Below are 22,586 nucleotides of genomic sequence, written 5' to 3'. Positions count from 1 at the left end.
CTATGGCGCAGTATCCATGGGCTATAATCTCTACTTGAAATTCACGGAACTGAAAGCGTTGGCACATCTTGAGCAGTTCCGTGATGCTGGTTATCTGTCGTATCGTGTGCGCCTCTCCAGGCGACCTTGGTCGCGTGCTTGACATTGCCAGCTACCACCAAGTATATGACGTTGAATAAATGTTCTATAAACGCTGATTCATCGAAATAAAAGTCGCAATCAATGTTGGTTCAACGTCATTTTCTGGGAGGGAGCATCATTGTGATGCCTATACAGCCTTTCTGTCGAGGGTTAATCGCTCTGTGAGGCGCGGCCAGTAACTCGTTACGATGTTATTTAAAGTGTACGCCGGCCAAGCGGTACCTGTGATATTAATTCATTCAAATTACTTATTCTCTAAACCCTCTTATTGCACTGATTTGCGTAAATTCCTTCATTTAAAGGAATTATTTGATTTGCATTTGCACTCCCATGTGTGTAATATTTATTTAATTTGAAATAAATCAATGCCGTGCACGCGCTAAAAAATACGTATTCTTCTAATTTCATGTTCACAAGTTTGATAATTTCTTCTATAAATTAATATTTACAACCTGAGACCGAACAATATTATGTAATGCCATGCCGTTGAGTTTCATCGTAGAAATGACCTCTTCATTTCCCGCCATGATTTCACTTGCATTCAAGTCTATTCCTACGTTGGGATTTGATTAGAGTTAAAGCGAAGCACAACTTAGAGTCTAGTACAGCTGTACAGGTCATGCCCCGCCTCTCTCGAGGAAGAAGATAGCTAGTCAAGGTTGTGTGTGTTGATAAGCAGAGGATATTGAGGAGTGTCATCACGATTAATAGACGATGACACCAGCATGCAGCTAGTCGTGCTGCTGCCGTCATCTTATTGAATGAACTTCCTAGCTCCACTTGCAGTCAAGGCTCTCTTTCTGTTTCCTCTGTACGGTGTTGGCAACGATGCAAATCAATGTTTCTCTCGTGGGGATTTTTGTTCAACGTGGAACGAGGTTGAAACCCACGGTTATCTGATGCAGATATAAATTCTTCGCTTTAATTGTTGTTAATGGGACATTAATGTGAACGTATTTAACGAGATGTGCAATGTTTACGTAGCCTAGTCGTTCCATTCGCGAAGTTTCCATTCATGTTTTGGTGGTGCGGGAGCTGGCAGCTGCAGACCTTGCATATAGACGCTGGCTGGAGGATGCTACGCTCAGTCAATGCCGGGACGCCGTCGTGGCAGCATCGTGAAATTTTCTTCTCGAGTCGTTATTCTTGATCCGTCTTCCAATTGTAGGGTCATTTGTTTTGGGGTGCTTTTCTCAACTGCATCTAGTTTAATAGTATTCGCCCGGTAAATATACTCGTTTTCATGAAGGTGTATTAAGTGAAATAAATTCTTACACAGGAGCGTCTGGAATGAAGCAGAGGGATTTTTTTTTTTTTTTGTGAATGGTGCTTCATTTATTTACAGTGTTGTCATCAAGTGAGAATGTTATCTCTGGCTCGGGGCTCATTTAGCGCATGAACCTTTAATGCGTTCAGCGAGTGGAGGATTCCATTTCTGCAGTTCATTGCTATAATTAGTGTTGATGAAAGTCTTATTTCCGTTTCCGTTGCGTAGAGCAAGTGCAGGTCGTAGATCGCTTATTATCATTGGAGATCACGCCGCGTCGAGTGTCTAATTAGTAGTTGCGCATGAATTTCAGTTGATACGTGAAATGTTTTACTCTTGATTGAGAATTTGCGTATAGATTTCAGTCGATATATGAACTGTGCTGGAGAGACGGGTGACTCGCAGACGCTTGAGGTGTACGGATTGTTCTAGCTTCCCTTGGAAATCCTTGTAATTAATATAGTCGATGTCATTTTCGATCAGTTACACTCTGGTAACATGAGTCGTTACCGTTGCTTGGGTTCTTTATTGTATGATCATAAAAACATCCTAAATAAATTTGTTATTTTTCTCGTTGAATTTATCGCTTGAAATATGCATATTGTAAATTAGTCAGATAGTTGCGTTGAGCCGAGCTCACCGCTGCCTTCGTTATCCGAGCTTTATAAGCTTGAGTGGAGTTTTATGGTCGTTAGCCCCACAGACCCAGCTCAGTTACCCTCACCTGTGAACCTTAAGCTTATGTAAGCATAGGTATTAATAACTTGCATTTACACGCTCGCTTGCAACCAAGTGAAGCAGCTGGAACTCTACTTTTCCCCTCTGGGTTAATTAATTTCCTGACACGACTTCTTACACTGAATATATTTTCTTGTACGTTTTTGTGACTCGCAATGTTGCGTTCTACGAAGTGTCTTCATTTCTGTAGCGTTCGTCAGTGTGCGATGGTACTTGAACGTTGAAAAATGTCAACAATTCATGGAGTGGAATTAAATTGCACTTACATCGTCATCACTTACATTCCCTGTACGTAAATATTTGTGTCTGGAAGGTGATAGTTCATAATAGTAGTATGCGGTTGCTTGCAACAATCATTGCTGCACAGTCCGTGTTGTGCAATAGTGCGTTTTAATAGCTGTACACTCACGCGGCAAGTCGTTTACAGGAACTCTGTGACGACGCGAGAAGAAAGCGCCTGGGCTCATAGCGGACATCAGTATGACGGAGCTTCTTTGGCATGCATGACGACGTCTTTTGTATGCCTCCCGGTGCTCTATTTTACGCGCGTGTCAATGCAGCGCCAGCGATGTGTGGTTTTCGTGACGTGCATGTGGCCCGGCCATGTTTCCAGAAGCCTGTGCGTCAAATTTACGAATATTTGATCTCGCTGGGACTTTAACAAACTATATATTGACGCAAAAAATTTTGTATCGTCTTTGTAAGGCCTAAGAACTTGACTGATTGTGATGTTTCTTTTTAGTCTTTTTGGTCTGTCATCGTGACCTTAAGTAATTAAATTATAACTATATATTAGCATAGTATTGTATTTGAAAGCGACAGCTTACGTTTCAGCATCAATGCTGGTGATAAAATGCCCATTGAACGTTCTTGTCAAGTTCTGCATGCTACGAATGTTCCATCTGCTTTGTTACTCACATAATGCTGATATTAAAACTTTCTTATAAATATTCGGTATGATCAACCAGTTCGCAAATTTGAAAAATCTTCTATTTACCTGCGTCATAAGTGTTTATTTGCATCGATTTCACCGGCGAATTTTGTCGGGAAACTCTCATTGATGGCAGTTCCATTCATGGCGGGCATCCTCTCGAGAATACTTCCGCTCGGCCTGCTGCGCTTTCATCATTGTGCTGCCATAAGAATAACCGTGAAAGAGACTATTATGCTGGTCGTAAAGGACTCGCTAGATGTTGTGACGATTTACCTGCATGTAAATGCAGGCAAAAACTCCCACGGGCTAGCGGATGTTCGGCAAATTGTCGGTATGCAAGCAGAATTTTCAAAATTTTTAGGTTTGTGTTTACGCTTGAACATTGACTTTAAATGTCAATAACGTTGACATCTTTGGTGGTACATGGTTTGACGGTGTCAGTTTGTTATGTTAGATAGTTATTTCTTTTTTATCTTTCTACCAGTCTCTATATTTGGGAAAAATTGAGCGTGCATTTCCCGACATACTTTTCCGCGGTGCTCGAGCGAAGGAGTAAGGACCAATGTGTGCGGTACTGAATTCGTATCTCGTCTTGCTATCGTTTTTGGTTGCCTCGATAGCTTGCGCTGTATCTATACGAGGTCGTTTCGCCTAATAAATACTATCTATGGATATCATTGTCATATGAGTTTGAAGTGTGCACTTTTTGACGCGAAAAATTTTCAATGTAGTATTGAGTAAGCATAATTCGAATAATATTTTGATTCGTGTTTGAGTAGTAAATAATGAAGTATTCTACTACATTCTACTCGTGTACTTTTCATGACGTTTTCATGTAGTAGAAATCTTTATCTTTTTTAAACTTTGTTTCTTCATAGTCACCTTCCATTATTAAAGTAATATTGCAAGCCTGTTTGTAACTGTCCCTGGTGGTATTCATTACAAATATCTATTGATTTCCACTTTAAAGACGGATTTTCCCTGCGGTATAAAAAACGTAATCAAATGAGGATAGCGCGCGTTGTTATCGCTGATTATCAGACGACTTGACGTAAGTCCGGTGTTAGCACCTGAAGCTTATCATTCTATACCCTTCATCGGCAAACTGCTCGATTTGATAGCAGACCTCAGCATAACCAAACTCTTGCTAGCTTTGCGATGGCACATGTGTCTTGTCAGAGTCCAATTAATGCCAGAACAAGTTAATAATATTGAGTAATTTTGTGTTGGAGCTGTAATGTGCCTTTGAGTGAAATGTTGGGTCTATTATGGAAATTCTTGAAGTAAAATGTGAGGGGAAAACATGAGCCCATGCGATTCATGTGAAGAAATCATTAAGGAATTTATGGCATGATGTTTGTTGTTTTCAGTTGTCAACTCTCATTGTGATCTATACGTTCTGTCATGCGTTTCCGTTTGTTCAGGGTCATAAATAAATTGCGTATCGTAATGAACTAAAGTGAAAGTTATCCCTCAGTCGAACTTTCGAGTGCTGATCCACGCAAGTCTCGAATCCCTGGCTTCTCTTCGTTAGCATTCATATGGGATTTGACTTGATGCTAAGCTTCGCTGTCGTTCTTGGTGATACGAAAAGATCAGGCCTAGCAGCTCGCTCATTTGCTACGAAGAATACCGTTCTAAAACTGCCACGCTGGTCGCATGAAACTGTAGCGCCTATATCAGGCTTGAGGACCCTTGCGATACACAGCTGAGGCCGGTGCTGTCACTCCATTGCGCATGAGCGATAACCGCTCTGCCTAAGAAATAACCTTAACTTTTTTTATTTGGCGACTCTTGCTTGCTGTGATGCAGTTACGTGCACATGTTCAAGAGATAGCGGCAAAATTTCTTCGCTGCAGCGATGCATTCTTCCTTGTATTTGATCTTGACGGGACATCGACATCAGCGTGACCTTGGACAAGAACTTCCTAAACCTGACCTAAGGACACAAGGTTTTGCGAGTCGTTGCGCAACTTTTACGTTAGTTCGGTGTTGCGTTATGCCTTCTTTCGACGTCACAAAAAAAAAATATCAAATGTTTTATTCCTATAACTATATTTACCAGCTCATAAATGTTCATCATGGTTGAGATATGATCACAATCGCAATGCAGCCAACAACAAAGCTATTTTCAGTTATATCTAGGTGTTGCTTGTCCATTTACGACTGAAAGATCTATTTTAATTATTTACTGCGTTTTTTACACGCTTAAATAACAAATAAGCTCTCAAGATATTTGACTCTTTTCGCATACAAGTGATAAGCGTGAATCATAAAATGAAGTGAGCGCGTGATAGTGAGCGTGTACACTATCAGCGTAGCCCGCAGCTCTTTCACAGAACAGTCTGCCTGGGATCACATGGTGGACATGTGAAGGCTGGCTGCTGGTGCCTCCTTTTGCCGAACTCACTCGTGCGCTTATATGCATTCATTTCAACTCTTCCCTGATAGCCGCGTGAGCCAAAAGTAGCGTCATGTACGAACCAATACATACGGTTGTGGGTGTATTTAGGTGGACATATGATAGTGAGAAATGCATGGGCATAGGAGTTCAATATTATCGTAGTTCAACATATTTAGTTGGAGATAACTTTAGGGGGTTATTGGACTTTGAACGTTTTGTTACTCTAATAATGCCACCTGACCCTCGCGAGGGTGGAAAAGCGTTTCTTATAAATGCATTCCGCTTCGATGTTAAAGCTCTGAAGCGTGAAAATTGATTAATTCGAGCGATAACTTCTCTCTATAGCATTCTAGTATACTTATAAAATCGATATTTTCGTAAATATTCATTGCCTAAGCTAAGGATTTATTCTTGTTGTGTTCTCGTTGTTGATATTCTAGTAAATTTGCGCAATTATTCCCAATTTTTAAAAATGTTTCACCTTAGAAACGTTTCTATTATGCCGACGAATTAGCTCTCGCAACATTCTGAGATTCTTCTAATCCTCATTCCTCAGGCATTACGTTCAACGATGGTCCAAACGAGTTCAAGCGCCATTCATTCAAGAAGATTTTATTGTATGTCGAAATGAGCCCATTTATTGTGCCCTAGTTATGAAGGAGTAATCGCAGGCGTCTATGACTCCATCATCTGTTGTCGCGGTTACGGAAAACTGCGGGAAAACCAGTCCGTTATATTTCAACGTGTACGCCTCGGGCACTGCTCCGCAACCATCTTCTTTGTTGTGCAATCTCCTCGACAAGTTAACTGTTCTAGTATTACTGCTCAATGTTGCGCGTGTTCGTCAAATTTTGTGTTGTAGTTGCCCTTGGTTTTTGACATCATGTTTCGTATCGGTTTGTTGCAGTATATTCGTTATTCTGGACTCTGAATAATGGAAATTTTTTATTAAGCAATAAAACTTGAGTGACTTTTTAACAGAACTGTCCACAGAGACACAGGTGCTCTATAGTCGAGCTATGATTAAAATTATTTTCTTTTTCGCTCGCTCATTGCGGCAGGCAGTAAAGGTTCCGAGAATTTTACACCTTGGAGCTTGACCACCCTCAGTCTGCGGACACATTCGATCATTGCTCACCAATGAAATCTGTGCCGTGGTGCGTAATCAGGTTACGAGGCTGGCAGCTGGTTCCGTTCTCCAGTCTCTGCCCCTCCTGCAGCTGTGACGCATTGTGCTTCTTCTGCCCCATTGTCATGCCGCTCAATTCATGTCGCTTCTAGATATATAAATATTGATTTGCTCGTTCAAACAACGTGGTTTGTCATGAAAATTGTCTATAAAATTATTGTATTGGAGGATGCGTGTGTCGGCAATGTTTGTACCTCGTGTTGAGCTCGCGAGTTAAATATATTTTTTATCTTGGTGTATTTGAGAATATTATCGGGACCACGCCATATTCCCGTTGCTGCTGGGGGCCATTTTTGCTTTTGAGCATTAATTAATTTCATTTTTATTGTTATATATAATGAATTTTAATCATATTTTATTTCTCTCTTCTATCACTTGAAATTCTTAATGTTGTTGATGAAACTCCCGTATGGTTCTTACGGTTCTTACTACTAGTTTTTTGTGTTATTTTGTTGCCATCAGAAAGGAGTGAATATTTCAAGTTGTCCGTGACTTGGCCAAAACAATTATGGAATACTTCTGTGACGTTTTTTCATTCAATCTTCCTAGGAATATTCATATTGTTCATTTTTTCAATAGGTTTTTATTGAATCGATGGTGTGACCGACCTCACGCTTAACCGCATAAATGTTGATGCTTGATCAATTAGTAGTTCGGTTGTCCATTCGTTATAAGTAATTACTTTCCTCATTAGATGGCATTGGCATTCTTTGTATCGCATGATTATTTAGATGTTCGTGTCCCAATCGTAATCACTAATCAGTTTCCTAATAAGATGACATTTATGTTCATTCGTTCGAATTAGGTACATCCCGTCTCACCAATTGTGTGGGTATCTTTTGTGTGGGTTTAAACATCGAACGAAGCCTCCTATTAAATGGGTGCGGAAGTGTAGAGGGTTCATTGGCTTGTTAATTGTCGGGATAAAAACTTGGTTTCCTGCGCTTGTTTAAATGTGATTTTCTGCTTTGGAATCTCTGCTTTTAGTTTTTCCGCACGTTAGAGTATTTATTTGGTCCAGAATGTTTGAGTAAATCGCGGAAAAGAAATTTCCCATCCTTTTTTGATGTTCAAATTATTATCGCTGAAATATTACCCACGATGCTACACATAGTTTATATTTTCCAACTACCCAGTAGTCAGTCGTGAAGAATGCCGGCAAGTTTTTGTTTGAAGTTATTTTAGTTGTGTTTGGACGTAGCGTTGAACTCTTGATACAGGTTTGCTGGGTGCGTAAGATTCCAGGCCAGCGCTGGAATGAGGGCTGGAGCTTTGCAAGAGACGTCTTGTTGCTTCTGCCGTTCAATTTAAAATCTTTGTGATGGCGTGTCCACCTGATAATGCTGACGTGATCGCCTGCCAATTAAGGCTCGTGTTGGTCGTACCTGTTGCTAAGCAGCTTCCTATTAAATTCAATGCGCGTTTTAATCAGTAATGTTAGAATAATTGTGTGTTCTTGCGTTATTTATATTCTGTTAAGTTGTGCGTGCACTGAAAGTTTAACGATAAAGATGCTCACACCTATAGTGCCACCTATACGGTTCGTTAACAAATTTTCATCTGTATGCAGGATACGCATACGAACGAAGTGAGAATGCATGATAACATCTCATTGTGGCTCCCAGTGTCCATCCTAGTTAAATATTTAAACTAAATTTAAGTTTGCCAGTACAACGTCGTAGCAGAACCTGACTGATATATGAAAAGCACGTGTGATGACGCTTGCTAATTTTAATTGTAAGCTGTTAATATCTCTCACTTGCGACGTCACTTGAATTCTTTTTTCTGCTCTCAGGCGCCTAGGTTGCGGTTCTCGTACGTGGCTCAGAACATGACATCGCGCAACGAGTGTGCATTATTGTGTTCCTGTTATGCAAATGAGCGCTAGAGACGCCTGCTAATATACCCCCAATGCTGGCAATGAGCTGCACTTGAATGCCTGCTTCTACAAGTAGCAGGGGGAAGTTAAGGTATTGCGCGATGTATCGTCAAAGACGTACTGTTCTCCTTCGAGCTCACTCACAAGTATCTGTCAGTGTTTAGTGCAGTAGTTATGCTCTGGATTCCCTGCGTTCTTGAGGCAATCTGAGTGCGCCTAAAATCACTTGACTAAGTTCTCAGAGTGCATGCTCGCACATAATGTCTTATGCTCATTCAATCGCTAGTTCAGAATTTTATTATTCAGTATATTTTGAGGAGGGAAAAGATGAAAATCTTGAGTACGTCCGAAACAAACACTAAAGATACCAAGTCTTGTATCTTTGATTTAGATCAGGGTATGCCAAACTTTATGTAGTAATAAAAGTACAATTTTTAGGTTTCGTACCGTCGTCGTGTACCACCAGGCACCATAGCGTACCAAATGCTGCGTATCAGCCACACATATTCATGAGTAGAACTTTTTAATTTTTGGTTATGCGCTGATTATTATCGAATTAAGTAGGTGAGATTTTTTATTCAACTTGTGGTCCACTTTAGGACAAGGAGACTGGCGTGTGGCAACTGTACGTTGCAAATAGTTGCCATATCATGTATTACATGTAAATATTTTCTACAGTAAAAAATAAATAACTAAAACTCGTTCATACAGCCATAAGTGTTCGCGTGCCACATAAAGGATTCTAGCAAGGCACTAGTGTTACTCGTACACAAAAACCGTTATTTTTTACGAACGATGCAATTTTGGGGCAGATTTTAGCTTGTTTTGTTATCAGTTTTAAAAATATATTTTAATCTTTCTTGATTTAATTTGAAAGAAAGAAATGTTTCGCCGATGCATGCCCAAGATCACACAACATAACAGCCGGCTTCTGTTGCGGGTATTAATTTTAGGTGATGGCCTCCGGTGCAGCTGTGGCTTCTTTACACAAGCGTATCACGTTCCCAATATCCTCATCTGACCAAGCTGTTCTCTATGCCAAACCCTGTTCACTTCTACACTACATTGCTTCTGGGCTACATGCTGCCCGTGGCATGCAGATTTTGCTTTCTGGAATATCTTGAAAACTTGCAAGGTGGAATTGTTCCGAAAAATTTCTCTTTAAGAGCAAACGGTCAAAGGATAGGTTCTCGTTTGTTGTTTGAGTGTTGAAGTATGTAGACCGAACGTATCCTAGTTGGTATAATTCCCAGATTGATTTTGTTTTCCAGGTAATAACCCGTCAGTAATAGTATTATCCCGTTTCGAGTAATAATATCCCGTAGCCTCGAAAGATTTACGTTTCTGTTAAAACTAGGGCAGTATATATTCGTAAAGGAAAGTCTGGCTTATTTATTTTCCTTCACATATGTGTCATAGTTTGTGTCTGGGGTTGAAGCTTGGCGCCGTAAATGTAAAAGGGCTGTTGAGACCCCTATCCAGAATACTAATCGTGTCGGGATATTAACCTGTTCCTAAAATTTTATTGTTAGTTGGAGAATAGCAAAGCACAGCAAAATTGAAGGAATTTTAGAGAAGGAATATTTTCATGCTTTGAATCGATAGTAAAATTTGAGTTTTATGTTCTTCGTAAAATGCTGGTTAGAACGGTTCTTTCTCTAATTAACACCCATAGGCTTCAATATTATTTTAAGATCCGAAATAACGGCATTTCAAAATTATATAGATTAACGAGCCTGGATAACGCCAGGCTAACCAGTTGCTTATTGATAGATTACCAATTAAGAATGATTTTTTGTGAGATAGTTAATGAAGATGCCAAAAGTGTCTTGCTCAACATGTAAAAGAAGTTAACGGCCTAAACGTACAACATGGACGACAGCACGTGCTAGTCGTGCATCCCTGAACTGAGTGACATAGGCGTGGTCGTTTGCTCGTCTCTATTTCAGTGCTTGTGTCGCTAGCTCTGTAGCTTTGTAACACTCTCATTCTCTACAATTGCTTCTTCTGAAGGAAGGCTTTTAGGTAAATACTTGATGTGATTGTTTTGAGAATGAAAGTATCTAACCTGAGACATTTATCACTAACGTTGAATTTTTTTATTACAAGTAAAATTTGTGTGATGTAAAGTAACTGCTCTTCGTAAATTTTTTTAAACGGATTATTAAAAAGCAAAAAGCTGAGACAAAAACAAAGTTGAACAGACATCTGCATGGAGGCTCCTGAGAGAAGGTGTTAGTTAATGCTGTTCATTTTGTTGCTTAAGGTTGTTATCTTCCTAATTTTCCCATCTCAGTTTTGTTCACAACCTTCCGGCTGAGGCGTCTATAACGATACACTCGTCTGCCACTTAGTAGAGAATGCGCTGCCGTAGCCCTGGAATTACGCCATCTCAAGGTTACCTAAGACCGATATTACCAAACTTCGTGGTCTCCAATTGCCGCGACTCAAGTGTTTGTTCGATCACTCTATTCTAGATATGTTTGTCACTTCTTGCTTGTAATATTGTAATATCTTGTTTTCAGTCTAAATATCGTTCGATTATGAACACTAAAATTTGCCAGCCACATCAAACAAACGTGCAGTAGCTGCTTTACTCTCGCCCGTCTGCCTGTGATGAAGGTTTTTGCTAACGGTTGAATATTAGTAATTATCTTGCGAAGAATAATATTTCCCCGACTATGGAAATCGTATCTTTTCTCACAATCGTTTATTCGATGTTGGTTTGACACGTCAAATTGTGCGCTTGGATCATGAGGTGCAGCTCTCTGACACGAATGAAATAAATTTTTGAAATAACCAAGATTTTGCGAGTCTAATAACGTAGCGTTGCGAATCTTTGTTTCCCAGTGTTTGCACGAAGTTCTTCAGAAATGTCCTTGATTTCTTTATGGAAACTTTGTGCATTTTAGCAATCGTCCAATCTCAAACGACAAAGTGGAGACGATTTTCCGGCGACGGCCCATCTAGTGAAAAAATTAATGCATTTCTCGGTTATTCTTAGTTTACTTTTTGAACTGCGACTATATTTACAACGTGACGTCCTGTTCAGGGTCCGGGGCAAAACGGGTTTCCGGATAAATCGTGATCCCAGACCAAGCCTTGGCCTCAATCTGTGAGGCTTTTTTATGGATCCTTGTGAGAATTTGCCGTTCTATGAAATTTGTGCCTCTTTGGATGTCCTCGATGGTCGAACAGCTGGGGGAAAATAAGACTCGTCTAGAGAAAACGAAGAGACGAAACCAACCGAACGGAAATTTTCGCATGTTGATCCTTTTTTTATGAACAAGAGAATCTGTCTATGCATTTTCGTGTAAAAATTATAACTAATTACTACTTTATTCAAATCGACCGTTTATTCGGTCCATTTTAAATTAAAGAATGAAATCAAGGAAACGATCGATTTCTTTGCGGAATAAATATCGTTGGGGGCAATTAAGAATAACGGAGATTATATGTGACGCACCTGCTTTAGGTGCGGCCACAGCGCCCGGCGCGTCGGACGCTGCCGTACCTGCATCCTGCTGATGCCACCCGTCGTCCACACGAGCTTCAAGTGACGCTTCCTTTGAGCTTAAGGCCCCGGTTGAAGGTCGCAAGGCTTCTAACAGGCTTGGCTCTTCCCTAAGCGTTTCTTCACAAATTAGGATAGACTTTACTCCACTCGCAAATGAGATGGCGATATGGATTTTTCCATGCTTACCCATCTATTTATTTATAAACTAAGGGTCTGGCTAGGATATCATATTACAAAGAGTACAAGCTCGAGGGTAGCGACAGGCTGAGCTTCGGACAGATCAAGGATTTTACACGATGGTCGCGAAAACCTCGCTCTCAGACTTCGCACGGCTTTCAGTCAGGGCCTTAACTCTGAGTCAGCCTCTGCTGCTAGGGCTCTTTTCCCCCCTATGGCCTGCTGTAATTGTCTTTACCCACCATGCATTTGCGTTACTTATTTACGATACAGACCTGCTGCCTAATTTATTTATACGTAGGTTTTTTTCACGCTTCAAATTTCATTTCTTTTTTACTCACGCTTTCATTTTGTTATTTCTTACGCTCGCGTTGCTTCCTTAATGACACTTTCACTTCTGCCTTAATCACACTTTCATTTCATTCTTCCTTACGATTGCATTGCGCTCTATGTTTTTTTTCTTACGTTACATACTTGCGTAACGTTACTGTTATCGACGTTCTGTAATTATTCGCTTACTCTCTACACATTTCCTTTGCTCACTATATACTCGTGCAATTTCTCAGCTCGTTTGCCTCCTAGTTAATAATTCTCTCTAGTCGGTTGGGCTGGCCTCTGCTTATCCTGTCCAAATTCATTGCAGTGAAAGTATTCCTGTACCCGTGTTGACATAATCGTCTTAACGCTGGCATGAGTGTATTATTTTCAGTGCGTGCTAAGGGAATGAGAATTGGAAATTTTAATATTGTATTCCGCAATTGCAGGAAATCATTTCGTAGCGCATCTCACTCTTGCAGAACAACTTGAATGTTTAAGAGAAAGTCCGTCTTTTGCAGCTCGTCTTCCCCATTCTATGAATCATCGCTAAGGTTTGCGCAAAGCTGTAATTCGCCTCTCCCTGATCTATCATTTAGTCTTGAACGTGCAGTTGTTGCAAAGATGCCACTTGAGCTCGCTTAGATTGTAGCATTTAAATCGTGCTCGATAATTTATATTTTCTCTCTTGGCTTAAGCTTGTTGTGAAAATTGCAAATGATGCAATTTTCGCTCATAATATTCGTGGTAAAGTGCATGTGCTTAGCTGAGTCATACACATTAATCTTGACGTAATTATTTGACTTTGTACCTTGACTCAGTCCACCTTTGCTGCACCAAACGTTATCTCAACCTTTGTCGAGTTTGAGGTGTACTGATCAAGAGATCCTAGTCGTGTTAGAATCTCGTCGGTCGGAATTAGATGTGTGCAGACGGTCTTTAACCTCACATTTGGTGCAGGTGCGTGAGGATGAGTCACTTCGTGTGCTCCTGCATTGTTCTATGTCGCCATGCCATCGGTCACGCTGGAACTGAAGTCTGACCATGTACAGGCGGCCATTGAGCTAACTCAAGCCACACCAGAATTATAGATACAGTATTTGACAGCTTTATGATTAATCTTTTCTCTTGTGACACTTGGGAAAGTGACATAAACTTTAATAACGGTCGATAAACTTTAATCCTGTGTTAGTTACATTGATAGGAAACCACGATTCTATCTTGGTTAAGGAGTATCTTAACAAACAAGCCTGCGAAGTTTCGAAGTATACTGTTTAATTTCATTATAAATTATTTTTAATATTAGGTCGCTTGGGTATAAAAGATCAAGATTGTGAAAATTTTCATTTACGATCCATCTCATTATTAGGATTAAAATTTCTCGTTAAAAATCAAGAGCCCGTGGCCATTCGGTTCTGGAGCCATCGAAGCGTAAACTGTAATTGCTTTAACAAACCGTAAAGAACTAAGATTCATTTTTAATGGGTGGTAGGAGGCTCACATCTCTGTGCCTATTCCTCTTTTTTGTTTAAATAATGGCCGGGATGGCGTTTTGTGTCATACTTTCATTGCAGAGACAGAATACATGCATGCACATGACAGGATACAGAGACAGAAAACGTCGTTAGTCTGACATAATAGTTCTTGCTTTTAACAATTCTGTTATTGTTGGCCTGAGGAGCTTCAATTTACTAATGACTAATTAAGTACTAATTTACTGAGTTTCATCTTATCATTACTGCTGTTGAATTGATTGATATTCTTGATTGCGTCAAGTCATATTCTGTTGAATGAAACATCCCATGTAAAGAAATCGCTGGAGTTGAGTAGCTATATTTCAATGCTATGCTGAATCAATGTTGTGTAAAGAGAACCTCCACGTATGTTAGTTTTGTTATTTATTGTGTGTTGGCTACTGGCGACACCACAAATCTTTAATAGCAACCAAGTTCATATCAGTACCATGTTTCTCAACGCCTTAATCAGGCACGTTCTCATTGCACGATGTATTGTGTAGCAGTTAACTGAACTGAGGCCGTGTTTTCAAAACTCTTTCAATCACACATAGCGGCTGATTGCTCGTTTCTGATTTTCAAATTTAACTTGAAAAGCCTTCAGTGATTGGCCTACGGGAGTTAATATCTCGTAACTATTTTTGATATTACGACTCTTGAAGTGGAGTGATAGATCAATACACGTCGAGTGTTAGCTTCTCGCAGCGAACGAGTTGATTGACGTCGAGTATATAATAAAATGAAATTTACTGGCGAAGGCTGCTGTTTATTCACTAAATATTTTGTCCGACCTTGAAGGGTGAAGAAGCTATGCAGATGCAAGTGGATCCTGCCCTTGAAGGCGACCAGTACATTTTCTGCGCGTATCAACAATCGTCATCGGCATTAATTCTCGTTGAATGATTCTTCAATTAATGCCAAAGATTACCTTTGCAAAACATTGCTTAAGATAACCGTTGCATTCATTTCTTCAATCGTTGGCTAGATTTTCCAATTGTTTCGTGCATTGATTTTATTAACATCTCATTACGATTAAAGAATTTCATTATCCGTTTTAATCGTTTGCCTAAAGTTGAATTTGAGACGTACACAATTTCGCAACTGAGATTTAATATCTAAAGTTTCGTAGCTTCAAGTGTGATAAGAATTTCTTTGGTATCAGTCTGGCTCTTATCTGTTCTCAAGTCACGAGTGGCTTTACTTAAGCTCCGCAATGAAGTGAGAAGTTAGCACCTACGCCAGACATCTCAAGGCCTACGTGTGATAGCGTCTCGTCATATCTGATAACGTTACGAACCTGGCCAACGTGGATTAATTCGCAACACTACTTTCTTCTCTGCGGATTTAACATAATGTACCATATTCGAATACGATTCCACACATTACTTTTCTCCTTCATAATTTTTTTAATTCATCCTCAATTTCTAGACATAGAAACTTACCTCTAGAGCTATTGCGTCAAGAGTTAGACCATTGCTGTCATTTTTTTAATGACTATATATTTCTATACATATTATTCTGGTGAAAGTTCGTTGGTCATTGTTAAAATAGCTTCGAGTAGCGTAGTTAGCATACCTTGACAAATGTGGTCCAGTTACTGCTGGTTCCATTTGCCGAAGGAACCGAAGCCTTTAATTGAATTTTGCACCCACTTCATCAACTTCCATCCCCGTGATCATGATGGCGGGACCCTCCTCGCCCTCGTATCATTCACAATATCCTCCGTAACTTGAGTTTTACGAGATTTTCACGAGAGCATGGATTTGAGACCTTTAGTGCGTCTATGTTTTTCGTAATTACCCTGTTGAGCTTGTGTTAGTTTCGAACATGAAAAAAATTACTGGGCAGAGCGACGGCTATCCAAGTTCATTTTACTCCTGATTGCTTTAGACTTTCGTGTGTTCTTACGGGTTTTGGGTGCGTATTCTCAACACGCTTTGGGACGCCATATTCTTCGACATAAATATATTATTCCGGTCAACTCAGCCGGCCCCTGTCTCTGAGATGTGGTGAGCGCGTTGCCCCGGTCAAATGTACTGAGATGTAGTGAGCGCGTTGCCCCGGTCAAATGTACTTAATTTGGGTGAGCGCGTTGCCTCAGAAGTGTTCTGGGAGGGAGTGTGCCGGTGATTGAGTATGTGCTGTGTTCTGGTTAAGTTTACTGAAATCAGCGCGATGCCATATTTGCTCTTGTGCAACAGCGCCATCATTGTTTTCATTTTGCACACAAGGTAATATGTTATTGACTGCAATGTTATAATGTAATTGCGGTGTGCATTGTGAACGCAATTTGTGTAAAGAAAGCGACGAAGGAAATTGCAAAACGCTTCGAATGCTCGACTGTCGTGGTCCGTGTTGGGGGTGGTGGGGCCCAGTCTCTTATTGATTTCTGATGGTGGCGGCGCCGCCGCAACTCACGAGGCCTTGTAGCCAAGGTGAGCGTTCACTGCCACATCCTCGGCCAGCCTCCAGTGTGGACATTTCCCCCTGACCAGCCAAGTTACTTGGGATGTCATATCACGGTAGTATGGAAGTGTTGAAAATGAGAATAATAAGTTATTGAGGAGTTGATTATTTTGGTTTGAAATTATCTAGAAAGCTTCGTATCGCAAACAGAACTCTTGCAGAAACAATTTTTTTTTCGTTCTATTTTTTATGAAATAGTATTTTAAATCGTTCTAAGGATTACGTGTCAAAGTGTTATTTTCTATACACAGTTGTAAATTGAAAATTTTACTGGGCGTGCACAAATAATCTCGCATTGTATCTAGAGATACTCGCTGGTAATTTGAGATCCCTCACCTGTACCTCTTGACACGGTAACCAATTATCCGAAGCATTTAAGTGTCTATAATACAAAAGCCATGGTTACCCACCATGCATAGTCGATTTTGATATCAAGTTCTTTAGAGATATTTGTTTTTTACTTGGGGAAAGTTTGTGTTTTTTCAATGCTAGGATTTTTATATATTGCAATTAGTGAAACGATGTTAAGGAGATCGGGGTTCTGAAATATCAAGATTTTTCTCTCCCGAGCAACGCCGTGTCGAGCTGCTAATAATGGGAAAAGGTATACAATTGCTTACTTAATCCTTGTAAAGACACGTTAACGGATCCCGTATGGCTCCCACCAATAATCTTGTTGAGCACTCTTCCCCGCATGGGTGTTAGCTCCCCCTCCCCTGGATGGGTTCCATCCCCACAGCAGCGGTCTGCGTGTCGCTCCAGCGGAAATGAATCCCCTTTCCGTATCACGGCTACCGTGAAATTATTGTCATTGCAATTGCGGTAAATTTTTTGCGTGTCGCTCCAAACTGCAACGATCGAAGCGTGTCATGTTTCGAGGCGGTGCATCGTGGACATATTGCGCTTTTGCGTATCATAAGGTATGATTTATTATCAGAGCTTCTAAAATACATCGACCGAACCGTTCTTTTTAGCCTTTGTTTGACGAGACGACACGAACGGGGTTGGTAATATCTCATGTTACGTGTTGGGCCTCAAACCTCTCCGTGGTTTGTTGTCCTCCACCCATGCCGAAATTATAGTCTGGTGTTCTTTGCGTCGACGATTCTGCTGGGAAAATGCATTCGAAATTATTCCTCTGGCGAATTTGACTAGCGAAAGCTTTTTATTACCTACTGTTTTGTTTTGTTTCCAAATGTTTTGGATGTTATTCCATCGGTCGCAAAGGTTCATTCAAAAAAAAATATGTTGGTCACTTTGGTGACAGTTTAGGGGTAATTTATTTATGCGGTCCACGGATAACGGTTGGATTCGCTCTCAGTGTCTCTCCTTTCATTCATATTGTAGATTTACGGTGCTCTATGTTATTCTTCCACAGGATTATCTTTAGCTATGCATGAAAATGAACTTGTCAAAATATGCAAATGCAGCGGTGAGTCCGTGTTGGGCATGGCTCATTTTACCGTGCACTCAATCACAACGAATAAATCACTTTCACGAATTGTGTCTTCCGAAACTTCAAAGATTTTGTTTTCGATGTTTTATTGTGATGAAGCCTTGTGCCCGATGCCCTTGCTAGCACCAGAGCAAGTTACCATCGAGTGAAGTACTGAGTTGCCTTTAGCGTTCAGTCGAATTTTATGTGCAGTGTTCATTGTTATTGAGTCATATTATAATAGGAAATTTTCATTGTTGCTATTTGATGTGTGTTGAAAATATTTATGATACCACTCACCCTACACTTGAAGTTTCGTCCGAACTCGTATATTATTCCACATAGAAAGTAGAAAAAAAACATTTTGAAGAAGTTTCTGAAAATTATAACTTCTGTGAAGCTTCATTTTTGCCTTGGTCTGAGTGTCGACTTGTGCGCTGGAAACAATTTTGGAAATATGCAAGGTATCAGCTTGTGTTGATGTCAACTTTCATTAATTTTATGTTGCGTACTACTGATGAAGTAAAGTGAATCAGATGAATTATTCTCGATGGTGGAACTAGAAGATGCCCCATGCCTGAGGATGGCGGAACCTGCCAGCAGCGGCTCAGACGACCAGGCTTCCGATGTCTCCGAAGTTGCTGCCGAGGCAGCAGATTATCCCGCCACTGCAACCATTAGAGAAAATACTGGCATAACGACTGATCTGTCGGAGTCTTCGTGTGCTGCAGCAGCGATAAACGACAGCAGCAGTAACAGTAGCGAAAACGGCTGCAGCTGCAGCGACGGCAGCAGCGCAGACGGCCGTGCCACGGCATCGACAGCTGCGGTCGTCAGTGCCGAGAGTGAAGAGCATCTGCCGGGGGCTACAGCAGCGAGCCCAACGTTGTGGGCAGAGCTGAGCAACGCTCCCCCACGCCCATGTTTCCCGTACAGACCGCACCAGGTGAGCACTACCTATATTCCTTGGACTGGAGAAGAGGATACAGAGGAAGGTGACGACCATCCTTGGAGTCCTGAAGCAAGCTTGTCTAGCTGCTCCCCGTCATGCCGGGTGACGGTTCCTGCACCTATCTACCCTCTGTCGTGGTCACCGCGAAGCCTCCAGGAACTACCATTTTCTGAGGCTCAGCTCAACAGGTCCTTGCCCTTCAGACGTCCCTACTTAGCCTCATTCGACGGGCACCATGACGCACGTCACGGACGAGTACAACAGTACCAGCAGTACTACCAGCACCACAGTCTGCAGGAGGAACCTACCACATCGCGCACCACACGATACCACGCCTTTTCTAGCCTGTGAGTTACCTAAAATACTTCTATAAGCAATAGTTTCTAATGTCAAATTTTGCTTGGTAAATTCAGGAGTCGAGTAAAAGTTAGTAGAGTTGTAGTAAATTTTATGCCGAGTTTTCATATCTGTTTAAGTAGTTGGTTCTCAAATCTGTATAAATAGTTTGACGTACATACTCAATAATTACTTATGTTTTTTAAACCTTTCCATTCATTCAAATGGCTTTTGATATCAAGGGAAACAAGTAAATAACAATTATGCCTTAATTGCAATCTGCTGAACATAGATTTAAGGAGCACAATTTGTCCTCCCAAATGATGTGTTTTTGTTTTCACTGGAAATGATCATTACACCAGTTGCTTTTAATTCTTGTTTAGCAGTTGCGGCAAGATTACAGTAGCCAGCATGACGTCTATAAATAAATACTGTGGTCTGCGAGGCGATATTAATAGCGAAGCTGTGCAGCGATCCACGCACGCTGCTCCTGCTACATCTCCTGCACTGCCTGCTGCCGACACGCTGCCCTCGTGCTGCTGCTGCTGCTGACACGCTGCCCTCGTGCTGCTGCTGCTGACACGCTGCCCTCGTGCTGCTGCTGCTGCTGACACGCTGCCCTCGTGCTGCTGCTGCTGACACGCTGCCCTCGTGCTGCTGCTGCTGACACGCTGCCCTCGTGCTGCTGCTGCTGTCTGATATCCTGCCCTCGTGCCTGTTGCTGCTGCTGCTGCTGACACGCTGCCCTCGTGCTGCTGCTGACACGCTGCCTTCGTGCCTGCTGCTGCTGCTGCTGCTGCTGAAATGGTCACCAATCGACGAATTTCTCATCGATGCTACCTATTCTATGTAATCGATGCTTAATCGTGATTGCTACAAATTGTTAGTAGATAATATCTTTCCACTTAATTCGTTTTATCCATATTAGTTACCCGTGCGTGTGTTGGATGCGTAGTTTTGTTCAATGGTTCATGCTAATCCAAATTATATTGATAATATCAAATCTATAAAATGTATAGGTAATTATTCGTCTGTATTCCTCGATATTACTAGATTCGATTGTGCGTTCCTCAAGTGCTAGGCTGCAGATTTGCTGTTGCCGACGAACTATTTTAAATCAATGTCCAGTTCTTAGAAAAATTAAAAGGAAAAATCTTGGTGGATTCTGCTGACTACTGCCAGAATATCACATTCTATCTTTTCTATTTAGTAAGAAACTTACCGTCCATCTTATGATGCCACACGTTAACTTCAGTCATGGGTATTAATCGTATTATAAATCTGTCCAGTTTCATTTATGGCTCACTTGAATATTTGCTCAATCTCGCGTGTGATATGAGAACAGCTGGTGCTTATTCTTTAATGCTCCTTCTGGGTACCTTGGCCTTGAAATGTGTTCGTTACAATTTTCATATAATGTAACTGACATAATTTATCTGTTTGACGGCATAACGAGCAAGTCATTCAATTAATTGAGGAATGTCAAGTATTGAATCATGACATTAACATAGTTATCCATTACCATAAATTAACATATGACTATGGAATTGTTTGCTTCTACTATCACGCTTTAGGCATGCTCTAGTAATCATTCATCATGGAGCCTTATTAGCAGTCATGATCAGCTTTAGCAATCATGATCACCAAGCGAACATAATCATGCGGCAGCACAAGGCATCGATATACGAGGCGGTGTTAGGCGCAGCCTCCTCCAGCTTGACTGTGTGCATGGCAGCATTTTAAAGCCGTCTGGTCGTACGCCCGCGACTACTGCTGCTGCTGCTGCTGCTTCTCTCTCTCCAAGCCGCTCACGCTTTCTATTTCTGATGCGCTCTTGATCAATACCTATTTCAGTTAGTGCGCGTCTATTTATAGCGCTACACTAACTTTTATTATTTGCACTACTGCTACCTGAAGCTTAACTATTGTTACCGATATCAGTCTCAACAAATGTAGAGTGAATTCTTTTGCATGTGAAGCAGCTTATCTCATTGTGGTGGAATAGCCTGTCAGCATACAGCTAAATACTTCGCCAATTCTGAATCTTTAACAGCTTATGTCAGTACTAAAGGGCGGTCTCAATGTCAGTGCGACTTTGCGTCAGTAACGAAGTAAGCCGCCCAATCGCCCCTACTTCAGTGAGATTTTTATGCTTTGGTTGGTTTATGCTTTGTTGCGTGTGTTCTAGTGCTCAGATGTTATACGTAATCTTTTGTTGGACGTCTTGTTTTTATATGCATATATATTTATTATGCTTATTTTGTTTAAATTTATATATTTTTTATATAAGTGTTGTTAAAATTATAAGGATTGAGTAGTGCTGTGCGACATGATGAAGCAGCCTTGTGAAGAGTTTCGAAGGCTCTAACGAATTTGAAATAACTACATGAGCTGACGCTGTCCCGGGCGTGTCGTGTCAAGCCACTACATCGTCGTCAGTGGCTTGACATTCTCATCCGCAGACCAGCATTTCTCATCTCTGTCCAGGCTAGATTTCGATGCTGGCATTCATTTTTGGAATTCTGTTGGATGCTGAAGTTTATCCTGTGAAGTCTATTTGGCTTTTCCGTTTTTCACTCCGAGTTGTGAGGCAAAAATTTAGCAGCTGAAGTTTTTTTTCTTTTATTTAGTACGAAGCAACGCTCTGTACTACCTACGTGTTTTTATTGTGAACCTATTTGTATAAATATGGCTCCACTTATTTCGCTAATATTTTCTTTGCAGCAGAAAGCGCTACATTTTAAGCATTACAATTTTACATTTGCAGCAGCTTGAAGTAGGCTGAATTTTCTAGTTCCCCACGACACGTGAGGTTTTCATTGGACTTTTCAACACAAAATAAATGTTAGCCAGCGCACACATGCCTGGGAGTGGGATCGATGAGGTTGACGGAGCTCAGCGGTGCATGTCAAGCGGTTTCCTGAAGCATCCTGTCCTGCTACCGGCTGGGCAAACGTGCGTGCTTGCATTTTCTGCTTAACTATAATACACATCCTCATCCCTTACTCGTATTTTCGAGTTTAGGAAGAAATACAGTCCAACGGAGATCGTTTCCTGCTGCATCAGTCAATTTTAGACACTCAGATATCATTACTTTTTATTGGATCAAATGGTGTGTTCAGCGTCTTAGTTTACTTGCCTTTTATTTGTTTCAATATATTTTCTAAATAATTCTTGGGACATTTCGAGTTGGCGCAGCGCGTAACACTGCCCTCTGAAACTCAGGCCTTGAGGGCAATTCTTCAGTCGCAGTGGAAATTAGTTCACCGATTACCTCAATGTTAAACCTGGAAAATTCATTGCCTTATGTTAAGCTTTGACA

At 40.9% G+C, this 22,586-nt stretch overlaps 1 protein-coding gene across 3 annotated transcripts in view; it reads left to right on the top strand.

Moving 5' to 3' along the window:
- Positions 1-22,586, top strand: part of LOC108668158 (SRSF protein kinase 3) — a 93,295-nt gene that overhangs the window by 10,556 nt on the left and 60,153 nt on the right. Inside the window, exon 1 of one of the 3 annotated variants that reach the window (XM_018155318.2) lies at positions 17,922-19,275. The exons of the other annotated variants lie outside the window; for them this stretch is intronic. Coding sequence (XP_018010807.1) covers positions 18,527-19,275 — 749 coding nt within the window. The 5' untranslated portion in view covers positions 17,922-18,526. Of the gene's footprint in view, positions 1-17,921; positions 19,276-22,586 lie in introns of those variants that run through there. 3 annotated transcript variants of the gene reach the window in all.

This window comes from Hyalella azteca, unplaced genomic scaffold (assembly GCF_000764305.2).
Source record: "Hyalella azteca isolate HAZT.00-mixed unplaced genomic scaffold, Hazt_2.0.2 contig11647, whole genome shotgun sequence".
NCBI lineage: Eukaryota > Metazoa > Arthropoda > Malacostraca > Amphipoda > Hyalellidae > Hyalella > Hyalella azteca.
Note: the sequence above shows the minus strand (reverse complement) of the source record. Positions and strands in the feature narration are given on the sequence as shown.